Here is a 12652-nt window from a genome sequence, read left to right on the forward strand (position 1 = left end):
TTTGCTTCTGTAAAACTGCAAGAAAAAAAAATCCAGAACATCATATAGACTTCACATCTGAAAACAAAAGAAAATATTAATCAGTCAAGCTGCTGCAGAAATTACTCTAATCAGGTGGCATAAAATGGTGGTAAGAAAAGCAGTGGGCTTTGGGCAGTAGATAAATAAATTTCAGAGGGATTCTAAAATAAAACTTCTTTCTTCTAGCTCAGGTTGAGAAAAAACATGGACCTGAAGAATTTAAATCAACGCCTAAACCTGAAACTCAAAACATACTGGGTAACTAATTTTGCTGCTTTTTATCTTTGTACATTAAATGCTTTTTTCACTTCCAGCAGAATTTTTCTACTACTGGCTGTATACTCTTTCTATTGACTCCAGCGGAAATCCTAATTAAAATTTCTGGTTCCCTTTGTGTTTGCAGCAGCTCACACTTGAAATATAAAGCAGGATGCATCTAGCTCTGGCTGCATCATGGCTGTTACACAAATGATTACTGCTAGCAGATTTGACTGAGTGATTCAATTGTGTTTTTCAAAGTAATGCTTTCTGTCTATGTGATCTGCATGATTGACATCACATAAAATTTCCATTAGTAAAATTAGCCTCTGTGATAGAATTGGAATAATTACTTCCTTGATTTTCTTATGATGACAGATTCATTTAGATAGCGTCAGTGGTGATGCAAAAGGAAAATTTTGTATTGCATGTGACATGACGTAATTGTACTTGTCCTGAAGGAAAAAAGAGCTCTACTGATTTTTTCATAGACACGTCTCAGAATGACAGATTTCTGATCTAAGTAGTAGTATTGCCAGTTTGGTGATTTGGAGCAGCATCTACTTACTTCTTGCATTCAGAATTCTAAATTTTCCAATGCTGCTTTTGTTGCCTGTATTTTAATCTCCAAATCATACAAAATTACAAACACAAATCTAAACTTGAGGTTATATTTATATTTTTATATATATATATATATATATATATTTAAAACTTTGATTAGATTTTTCTAAAGCACAGATGGCATACTTACAGATGATGTATGATAAAGAAAAGTTCATCAGCATTTGGAGGACTGAAATACAGATCTCCCAATGAAGAGGACTGCTCAAGCTTTTCAATAAATGTATTTTTACATAATCCTATTGACTCACATTAATGTCATACTCTCTCTTTTGTCTTTTTTTTTTTAATATTTACAGTTGCAAGCAGATTTCCAGAATTTACTGAAGCTAAATGATCAATCTAATTTTTATTCTAACCTTTAATCGGAATTTTTTTTAGCATAATCTATCTTGCTTGGTTTTTGCCATGCTTTTAAAGTTTAAAATATTGAATTTAATCAAGATGTGTCACTGCTTAATTTCAAACTAGGTGCTCATAGTTACTGATGGATGTTAATCACCAAATTCTTGTGATTGATGAATCTTTATATTATGATAAGGGAAAAAGTTATTTCGTTCATATTCCACACACCTTTTTAAGTAACAAAGTTATTCTTTTTTTTTTCTAGGTTGGAACTACTTTTTTTTTTCTTTTTTATTAAATTCCATTCATTTCAGGAGTGATTTATAAGCCAAAATATATATCCATACTGTGTCTTTTAATAATTCTTAAGTAAAGCCTTGATTATTTCTTTTATCATAGCTTCTAATGAAATACAGCCACTTCCTTCTGGATCCAGAATCTCTGATGCTCCAAAAAGTCCGTTGACAGAACTTGGTAATTACTTTCTTTGTAAATTTGAGTAAACTTCAGCAGAAAATTATCTAATTCTTTTGTTGTTCTGTGACTGGTAGGTTTTAATGCTTCAGCTGCAATAACATTCCGTATGTAAAATACGGTAGCCATTAGCTTTTTCTTCATAAAATTTGCAAATTTCTTCTTACATTCTAAGTCTGGTTTTGCTTCATTGTTGTGACAGGATGCTCCAGATGAATGTTTCATTTTAAAAAGCAAATAAACACAAACTCATTAGGATATACAGCCTAACTTTTTGATGGTGGCAATTTATACTTTTCTAAAATCTGTACTCTTTTAATTTTCTTGGAAGTACCCCATAAGCTTCTGAGACTGACTCTATTTCACAGTTGGAGTACTGTTTTGTGGGTTTTCATGTAGTTTGCCAAATACTTGTAAATTTGGTTAAAATAGTGCCATAATTGCTAGATACTGTGGTTTAAAGAAGTGTTGTAAATGCTTGTTTATTTCTGGATTCATGTTGTTTGGTGATGAACTTCAGGATAATTTAGAAAGACCTGATATTTGAGAAAGTATGGCATGGCTCACATTTTGAAAATAGTTTTACCTGTGTTAGGGTCAAAAATGTTATCATCAAAATACTCTTACAGGCGGAGAAGAAGCACACCTCTTCTTGGTTTTTTTTTTTAAAGTTATATTTTATATTTATACACACATTTGCATGTATGTATCGATGTATGTATTTACATAAATGAATACACATATGCATATATAGATATATGTATATAGAGCTAAAAATTTATTGTTAGTGTAATGGAAATCTTAACTATCTAATTCAAGAACCATCATTAGTCTAGGTTTTACTCTTACAGTAAGACAAATGCATGCCTTGATCACCTGCTGTCGTAAAATCAACAGAGAAAGAAAAATTTAATTTCTGAAGTTCAAGTGTGTGTGACCTATATTCTGTCCTAGTTCCCCTGAGGCCTTTTTTTTCCTTTATTTTTCTATCTGGATTGTACCAGAGGGAGACACCTACCTTCTTTTATAAACTTTCTGTGTGGTCAGTATATTTTGAATTCAAACCTTTCTGAAAAGATAGCTTTGTTAACATATCTTCAATGTTCTGATGCCGTTGAGAGATCTTTCATAGTTCTTAGTGGATGCAAACGAATCAATGGAAGCTTTTGCCAAAAGCTGTGAATCATATGGCTTTTGTTGGTATTATTTTTTTCTCTATAAATACAGAATAGAATACTTCCAGTTGGAAGGGACCTACAACGATCATCTGGTCCAACTGCTGCATCCAACTGTATCAGGATAGTAACCTGGGATTGTCTTTGTTAATGTGATAAGATGTATTGAAAGAAAATGGGAAGCAGATTCAATGTATGAAATAGAAGTCTGTTCACTCTTTGGTTTATATTCATATTGCCTATAATAGAAATGAACCCTACACCTACTTGTTTGAACGCTTAATCTCAAGTATTCAGAGAAGTATAATTTTAAAATGTTGGTATAACCGCTTTTCAAAAAACCTCATCTTGATAAAGACCAATTAAAAATACAGATGGAAATTTTCTCTTTCAGATATATTATAACCTAAACGGGCATAAGTGACTGGTGTAGATAAATTTACTGTAAATGGTACTTTACACACAGTTGAATAGGAACTGTTTCTTAGAAGCAGGACAGTAGTGCAAAACCAATACATGGTAGATACTCATTCATGATGGCCTTTAGGTAAGACTGCTCAATTCCACCTTGATGCCCTGTTTTCATTAAAGCATACTTCAGGTTATCTGTACTTGAAAGTGAAATAAACGTAAAGTCTTTGTAATAGTCTTCATTATAGCATAACAGATAAAAGATACTGTTGACTAATGATTATTTCTCTGACTTCATTGTGCTATTCTTTTTTTATCTTTTCCCATTACACCTCTTTTAAAAATAATTCTGCATAATGTAATAGTAACCAGTTTATACAGACCTGCAAGTACTGTGAAGATCAAATATATTGGGTTTGAATTATAGCTGCTTTGATGTGAAGAAAAACATCTTAAGTAATATGGATTCATCCTAATTAGATAATGCGTACCAGAGTTTGAATAGGGTAAAAAATAATAGAAAGAAGAGACCTTCAAACCAAACAAAAACTTGCTATTTACAGTTGAAATTAGATTTTGTACCACTTGCAAGGAGAGCGTCTGTCTTGGCATCATAAATTTTTTTTCATGTTTGCTCTTAGCTACTCAGAGTCCAGCCTTGAAATCTGTATCTCTACCTTCTGCAGAAACCAGAGAGATGGAAATGGGTAATCAGCAGATTAGTTCCATGATTTTTTCCCATTATCTTAGCATCATGTAGATCTACAAGTAGTAATGTTAAGATCTGCTTTAGAATCTCAGCTACCAACACTCACAGAGAGCTGCTTATTCATCATTCTTGTGTCTATGTAACCAGCTGAAAAAACATGCTTGTTACTGGCTTAAAAGCTGCTTAAAGACAGTGCCATCATATCATTACCTTCGTTCTTTTCCTGCAATTGCAGATCTTAGCCCAGAAAATTTAATAAGATAAAATTCCTTGCTGATGAGAATTCTTTCAGGCATGTGGAATTCATATCTTGAGGCCAGAAGACTGTGTTGCAAGCCATCATCTCCTTTATCATGGCACAGTTGTCTCATGTCTTGCTTTCAGGCCATCTGCCATCTTGCTTTGCTTTGCGTTAGCATCATCTGGAATTGCGCAGCCTTCACTAAGCTATTTGATGTTAATCCATGAAGTCACAGGTCTCAGCATTTTAAGCTCAGATTCTTTTTTCAGCTTTTGAGGAAACACAGCCTGTTTCTTCAGGATCCAAAACATGTGGTACCACAGAAGTGCAACCAACCAGATCTGGTAATGATTTCTCGTAAGATTAATCCTCTTGACAGTTAGGAATTTTCAGACAAGACATAGTGCCTCTCATTAAATAGTTTGTTCAGTTTGACATAAATGATGAATAACTGCAGTTATGAAAGTGCTATATCAAATAGCAGTTTCTTTATGACATTTTATATGAAACACTAGTAGTTTGGAGATTTTTCCATATTTGGCTACAGCATGTAATTGTTAGCTTTAAAATTAAATCAGACTTACAGTAAATACTAAATTTAAACAGGCTTGTTCACACCTGAGTTTTATAAGTGGAATATCCTGATTTACTGAAATACTTGGATTCCTAAGAAATTAATGGAAGCTGCAGAAATTCCAACATCTTTTAAAAATGTAGCTCTTCTTTTAGCCTTTCTGTATAACCATAGACAGAATTCTAAGTGCCCAGATTTCAAAACTGACACTATAAAAACATGTCATTAAACATTCAGACACCAGCTAGTTGGTCCTTAGAAAATTTCTATCATGTGTTTCTCTTATTTTATAGACGAGTTTGTAAGAGCTAGTTATCTGCTTGGGGCCACAGACAGTTATCCAAAAGAAGAGAAAAAAAAAATAGTAAGATGAGAGCTAGTTGGAAAGATTTCACTTCATTAGCGTGCTAGTAGTGTAATGCCTGATTAATATGTTTTTGGAAGAAATAAATTTCTGAAGGAAATCCATTACTAAAGGGGTTACTGATTGCAAATGTCAGCTGTTCATGTGTCTGACAAAATACAGTTTCTATGCTTCGTTTGGTACAGTTCCTGCTTTGTCATCCTTTTTCCTTCTTCAGTTTCAGTACCAGGATATCCTCCTCCTTGATCCTTGGAATTCTAGATAAAAATTCCATGCAGTCCCAGTTTGCTAATCTTTATTCATTATTTGTTCTCTTTTTTTTTGAGTGGCCTTGTATTTCTCCTTTTTAACTCTATAGTTCAACATTTTTTTGTGTGATTCTGCTAACAGTTTGGTCATTAGTTGCATTATATATCTGTGCATTAATGCATGGGTGCGGATATTGTTTTCAAGTCATACTTAATTGGTAATTTCATACTTAATTATTATTTCAGATTCTACCTTTCTGCAGAACATAATGTTTTAAATATTATCTGGGAGTTTCTTCAACTCATAAAAGAATAGATGCTGTTGCATGATGGTTCTTGTCACTTCAATACAATACAGCATGATTTTTGTTTTTATTTTCCAGCTTCACATGACTTTCTTCATGTTACTTCTACTCCCCAAACTTTTACAGCTTCAGAAATACCAGACACTGGTAAATTATAGTAACATTATTTCAGAAACATACCCTTTTGTTTGGTTGGTTAGTGCTGAAGAGTTTGGTGTTTGGTTTTTGGTTTGTTTTTTTTCTTTTTATTGCTTCCATGTTGATGATTTCGGACAGTTTTTCCATACTTCTTGCATAGGATGTTGCCCTATGTGTTAGTTTTTCAAATCCTTGTTCGTGTGATCAGGCATAGCACAGGCTTAAAGCAAGACTTCAACTAGCTTACAGAGCCTGAATAATGCAGTACCGATGAAATGGGTGTGTCAGGAAAAGATTTAAATCTTGCAAGGCTTAAGACTATTACAGTCAAGTAAGGTATGATATCTTTTAGTGATCAAATTGTTTTCTTTCTCTCTCTCTCTCTCTCTCTCTCTCTCTCTCTGTTTTTCAATGTCAATATAGATTTTGCTGGGATTTTTCCTATGTATTGTCTTAAAATAAGAAAATAAACATATCTCAGGCCAGACATTTCTAAATAAGCTATACTTTGGGTTACAGCTTTGGAGATAGGTTGATGTTTTTCCTCTAGCCTTTGATATGTGAGCATGCTATTAAGCATTGCTTGATCATGAACAATTATGCGCTTAAGAGGTGAGGGCAATGGGTAAAGGGTAGGAGGAGGTGGAAGTGAAAGGAAAGCAGTTCATTATCCAGGGCTTTACTTTCAGCAATACAGCTGTAGTTTATTAAGTTCTCTACTGTATAACCCACTGATTCTTGGCATCCCAATATAGTTTTTTCAAGAGTTCAGTTTTGCTTCACTGTTCTATAAAGCACCCTACTCTCAGGCAATGTTTTTAAATCAAGTTAGTTCGTTCTGTTATATGGGATACCTGGAACCAAAGCTGACTGAAAAAAATTGGCTGAAATTGAGAAACTGCATAGAGCTAAGTGACTTAATGAAGTGATACTGAGAGACTTTAATCACCTGAAATCACAATTTTTCCTAAATTTGCTGAAGAATTCTTAACTTCATGGAAAGATATGGTATAAGTTGTAAAGCTGTTTCTTCAGATGCTATTTAAGTCATGTATGTGTAAAACTATATCAGCATTTTTTTTTAACTCTTTGTGAACATTTGCACGCATGGAAAAACTGGAATAATACATTCAGCTAAGTAGTCAGTGAGGATACTTGAAATACTTAGAAAGAAGGTGGTTAATTTGGTATACAATTAAATAAATAGAAATTAAAAAATAATACTCCACAGATCATTGGAAGGTAAAATTTCTCACCCCAAAATCTTAATTTATTTATATGAAGTTATTTCTGAGGTGTATTTACTTTTTTTTTTTTTTTTTTTTTTTTTTTCCCCTGCAGCTAGCGATACTACTGAGTTGGAAATACCCATGCCCACAATTGCTACAGAACCTCAGTTGTTAGAAACGGCACTGGGTAAAATTGATGAAATTACGTGGTTTAGTTGTGAAGATTTTCTTTTTGTTCTTATCCTTGCTGCTGTGTTTAGAAGCTTTGCATTGCTTTAGTTGTCACCATCCCAGTAATTCATACCATTTATTGTTGCCATTACCTAGATTCTCATCTGCACTAATTCATCTTTGTAGATGGAGGGTCAGGGCATAGAGGTGGGTTCCTTTTGGTTGATTTGGTTTGGTTTTCTCATTGAGGTTTCTAGCTGTGGATCTGCCTTTCTCAGTTTTGGGTTTTTTTCCCTGTGCTGAGAGAACTTATCTGTGAGAGGGAATTAAGTGCTTAACATATATTTCTGTGTACGTTTCTGTGAAAAGGTTGTTTTGACTATCTTTCTACTGGCTAGCCCACTGACCGTTTTCTGGATCAAAAGGTGTTTTCTTACTACATGCAATTTTTAATATACTAAGATTATTGAGTAGCCATAAGAATTCTCATTAGTATGAATAATTAGGTCACGTGGTTTTCACAATGACTTCCACACCTGCCTAACAGTTTGTGAGACGCAGTAACATCTAGCTGATTTGCAAGCAAATTTCCCTGTCCTTCCATTTTAACAGCGCAACGTTTGTCTGCTGAGTCCTGTGCTATCCATAGTAGCTCTGAGGCAGTCAAGCTTTTTAACACAAGATAATATTTTTGGATTTAGGTGAAAGGAAACCTCTTCCTTCAAGATCCACAACATCTGGCATGCCAGAAATGCCACCAATATCAGCTGGTAATCATATCTGTATTAACTGTAGTTTTCCTGACATCTAGGCAGTCTTTCAAAAGACAGAGCAACACTTCGCTAAATGGAGGGTTTATTCTGATTTGCTTCATATAAAAGAGTACATGGAGAGAGACAGACCTGTTGTATCTGCTGCAACATTTGAGAAATTTGGAATGAAGTGTTAGAATTATAAAATTATTTTTTCTGATGTTTGTAAACAATTAGCCAGATAGTTTTCTGGGGGTGTCATCCTTTTTTTTTTTTTTTTTTTTTTTGAAGGATTGTATATATATGGAGGCCTCTTATTTGGAATAGTTAACTAAGTGCTAACATGTCAGATTTGGTCCTTTAGTATATTGAATGCAATTCTCCATACGTGGAAAAAGATTTGTCTGCTGTTCTTAAGAATACCCCGTAAGTTTTTAACCATGGGAGAATGACAGTTACTGATTTGGTTAGTGAGTCATTGAATGTTGATAGAAAAGGTTCATGTAGAAGGGACCTGAACAGAAGGGTTTCAATTCCTAAAGGTTGGGAATATAAAAAAATTCCAGGAAAGTCACTAAGCACCATTTCCTTATTACCACCACCAACTTCATCTCTGTGCATGTTTGAAAACTGTCACCAACAGTTTTGCCTCCCTTACATCTGGAGTCAAGTCCACAGTATAGCAAAGATAAGCAGCACGAGTGAGTACAGATAGACAAGATTTGACACTGGTTTATGTATTACGTTGTGCATTTCCTTTGTGCAACATTAGGATAAGAGAGTACGAGGAAGTTACTTGTTCTTCAGGATACAATGGGATGATGGACAATACAAGTGTAAGTGGTTGAAAGATGTGCTAGAATTCTGCAGAAAAATAGTCTTTGATCACTTGTTTGCAGACATCTCTCTACAGTCACTTTGCTTTATTAGTGTCAGTGAATGAGATTTGTGATGCACAGAATGAAGAATTTCATTGTTTCTAGGGAAAAAGTGAGGTTCACATCTTGAATTCTGAATCCAGTTGAGTCTTCTGACTCCTATACTTCTTCTGCAACAACTGTTGGCATCTTTCAAGGAAATGTAAGGAGTGCTTTGGTGAAGTGGTCACTTCGCCATCTTTATGCTGGTGGAGAGCCATTGAGGTACTGAGTTTCTAAGAATATTGCGTTAGTTGCAACCAGTGCAAGACGGTTGCCTGCTGATTTGGTCACTGAGTGTTGAGATATTGCCAGGAGAAGGGATGTTTTGCCCTACATACAGACCTTTGGGCTGTTGTGAACCAGTGCTGCTTGTACTGCCGTGGCAAGACTGTGTGGATATCTCAAGATCATTTCCATGTCTGACCGTAGCAAGCCAGAGACCAGACCTGGAATCTACCTTGTCTACTTCGCCGAGAACCACGAGGACTGTGATGGGTAAATAGCCAGTGATTCCCTTCCTCTGTTGCTAACTGTGGCAATGCTTTTCTCTGCAGCAGTGAGCCTGTTCAGGTGCTTTGATGTCCTGAAAAGTGGGTTTGTGATGTGGTTGGTCCCTTGTGGCTCCTTATTAGAAATTGCTCCATTTGTAAGCTTTCTGCTGCCTTTTTTTGGGTTCTACTTCTAGGTTTACTGTGTTACCTTGGGCTACCTATGCCAGTTGAAAGATAGCCTTGTGCTGCTATGGGGAGTGATGCTGTGACTTGTAAGCCTGCCCCGAGCAGGGCCACGTCTCCTTGTTTATAGCTCTGTCTTGATAGTACCCACGCGACAACAGCCTGTCTGAGGACCTGAAGGTGGTTTTTTGTGTTTGATCTTAGCTACTCGAAGACCAAGGCTGAAGTCCACCACTCCTTCCTCTCTGGCAACCAAGCAAACTGTGATGGGTAACTAGCAAAACCCCTCCTTGATCATTTTCCCTTTCTCTCTTGCTCCCCATCACGCCTTCCACCCAAAGCCACCTGGCATCCTTGTCATCTTCCACGGAGAGTATGAAGACTTGTTGGTGCAGCTTGTTGGCTTGCCAAAGCACGCACCACACTTGTTCTGCAATTCTTTTCTTTGATCTCTTGCTTTTTCCATGGCTGACGAGCATTTTCTGCAGGGACCGAGCGACAGCTTGCTCAGAGAACGTATTCTCGCACCTTGCCTTCAGCCGCCATTCCTCTGCTTCTCTGTGTTTTGGTAGCAGGTCTTCCTTTCTCCGACACAGTCAAATGTGACAACGTTCTTAAGAGGCAGATGCAGGCTGGACTGGCACAGGAGGACAGCACTGCAGTTCAGCTGCCCACCGGGGTTTCCTGGTCCAAGGGCGCAGCCGTTGGTTGCTTCACCACTGACTTTCAGGGTGGTCGGTTGTCACCTGCCCACACGGTTACATTGCCATCACCTGGAAGTGGGAGTGCTCTGCTCTGCTGCTGCTTTTGAGGTCACACCGGGGTTTTAAGAACGATGCCTCTTTTCATGTTTTGGTGAACCACGGCATGTTTCTTCAACATTCAAAACACCGTCAGCCTTTGGTGCCTGGCCATGCTGCCGAGCTAATTTGGTAACGACATTTCTTGCAGATCTGGTAACAATGCAAGATGGGAAATGTCCCAAGAGTTATTGTTGTGCATTTAGACGAACTGTTCTTTCTCTTGAGACTATGTTGATGTGAAGCGTAAGTGCAGAGATGAAACAACCGTACATGAAAAGCCATATTTTCTTAAGGCACTGGATATGGCACTTGGTGGCAACGGTTGGAGATGCTCATAGAGATAGCTTCTCTCACGCTGGCAGGTGTACAAGACCAGTTCTGTGACCTGGCGGTATGTTTTGGCCTGTGAGGCAACAAAGCAGTACCTGAGCAGGCTGGTAAACCTACAGACCTGAAGGCGAGTGTGAGTTAAAAGTTTTTGGAACCATATTAAGTGTCTTGTAATGTTACTGTGGCATTTGTCTCTAGCAGTCTTGCTTTCATACCAGCTGGCATAGGTGATGGAGTTCAGGGTCCTTTGTAGAGAAGGTACATTTCTTGCCTTGAATTACTTAAAGGATTTTTCTTAGCCTTTTTTTCTGAGTCTTTACACTGGAGATATCATATTCTTGTAATTATGACAGAAGATTAATTTGGTGGGGCTAAGGATATTTATTTATCTTTCCTTGTCTGGTGATATTGTCTGGAACACTTTTTGCTTCTTTTATTTTTGCCAATTTTTTTAATTGGATTTGTTTCAGTATCATCTCATAAATTTGCTTTCTTTTTGCCTCTCATTGTCCAGTGTTCTTGAGGTTTTTCAGTCTTGCATTCCTACCAACTTTATGGGATTTTTTTTCAGTCTAATTGTGACATTCCATTTCATTTTTTGCATCATATTTATATGTTTTTACAGATCTTTGCATATTAACATCTTTATTTATTCTTGCTTATTTTGCAGAACATATTTTTATGTTTCTTCAGTTCCTTATTATTTGGACATTAAACCATCAAGTCCATGGTTGCAGATGGTGCCATGGTGTGATGGTTCACATATCTTTTAAATAATAAATCACAATTTTTTTTTCCAGCCTCACATGACTTTCTTCATGTAACTTCCACTCCCCAAATATCTACATCAGCAAAAATGTCAGAGCAAGAGACTGGTAAATGACATTTGTTTTATTTCTAATCCTTGATCTTTCTTGATACTTAGGTAGTACTATTCCAATGTTTGTTAATTGTCCTGGATTTTTAATGTTGCCTGCAGTGATCTTTCATTTGTTTATTAAGGCTTAATGTTTTTTGTAATATTTGCTAGTGTCCAACATTACTAGCTACAAGTATATGATCCTGGTATGATCTGGCTGTTTCAGGGTAATATCATATTACTGAAGGGTTGTGGGGGAGAGAGTGTGACAGAATTAAGCAGATGAGAGGAAACTGTTGAGTTTTGAAGATTTTGGGGTTGTCAGTATAGCAATTATCCTTTGGGGAGGGAATGTTTTTTCTTTAGGTAGTAGGCACGTTTAAAACAGATTTGTTGGTTGAAGATTTGTTTCCTGTTACAGCTTTTTTATTCAGTCTCTAATATTCAAAAGACTGCTACAGTACAGCATTTTAGTATTAAAAATAATTTTTACAGTTATTTATGCTAACAGTATATTATTTCTCCACATGTATTTATGGAGAACATAGTTTTTTAGGCAAAATATGTGCATTTTTATTTGAGCATGAGATTTTTCTCAGAACGTTGCCATAAAAAAAAAATATAGAGAGTTGCTTTGAGGTTCTCATCTGTGTTTTTGTTCATGCTAGGATGATTTAAGCAAATGATATTATATTAAATATCATTCTCTTTCTGGGGCCCAAATTTAAAATCAGTTGTCTTGATTCTGCAGTATACTATGCTGAGACAAGGCAAGCATATACAGTGCTGGCTTCTGAGTGAGAAATTTGTTGGAAACTACTTCTTCATCTCTTGATATGTTTACAAGTGGTGTTCAGTATTGTAAGGGCAATGAGCATTAATCTTTTTGAATGCACTTACATAAGTACTTGTGTGTCAAAGATGAAAAGGTGTTGAACTAACAGTCACAGATTACATGGAAGCATAGGACTGTGGATGCTCCACATTTAATAAATGAACAGACACAATATTAAGACTCTCACTGAAG

General features: G+C 36.1%; 1 protein-coding gene across 1 annotated transcript in view; it reads left to right on the forward strand.

Annotated features, from left to right (window-relative positions):
* ABI3BP (ABI family member 3 binding protein) overlaps positions 1–12652 on the forward strand; it is a 171848-nt gene that overhangs the window by 69887 nt on the left and 89309 nt on the right. The window contains exons 11-20 of the mRNA XM_026841045.1: positions 208–279; positions 1648–1722; positions 3950–4015; positions 4528–4602; positions 5828–5896; positions 7229–7303; positions 7989–8057; positions 9389–9454; positions 9838–9903; positions 11567–11641. Coding sequence (XP_026696846.1) covers positions 208–279; positions 1648–1722; positions 3950–4015; positions 4528–4602; positions 5828–5896; positions 7229–7303; positions 7989–8057; positions 9389–9454; positions 9838–9903; positions 11567–11641 — 708 coding nt within the window. The remainder of the gene's footprint in view (positions 1–207; positions 280–1647; positions 1723–3949; positions 4016–4527; positions 4603–5827; positions 5897–7228; positions 7304–7988; positions 8058–9388; positions 9455–9837; positions 9904–11566; positions 11642–12652) is intronic.

This window comes from Athene cunicularia, assembly GCF_003259725.1.
Source record: "Athene cunicularia isolate RWA chromosome 1 unlocalized genomic scaffold, athCun1 chr1_part1, whole genome shotgun sequence".
NCBI classification, from domain to species: domain Eukaryota; kingdom Metazoa; phylum Chordata; class Aves; order Strigiformes; family Strigidae; genus Athene; species Athene cunicularia.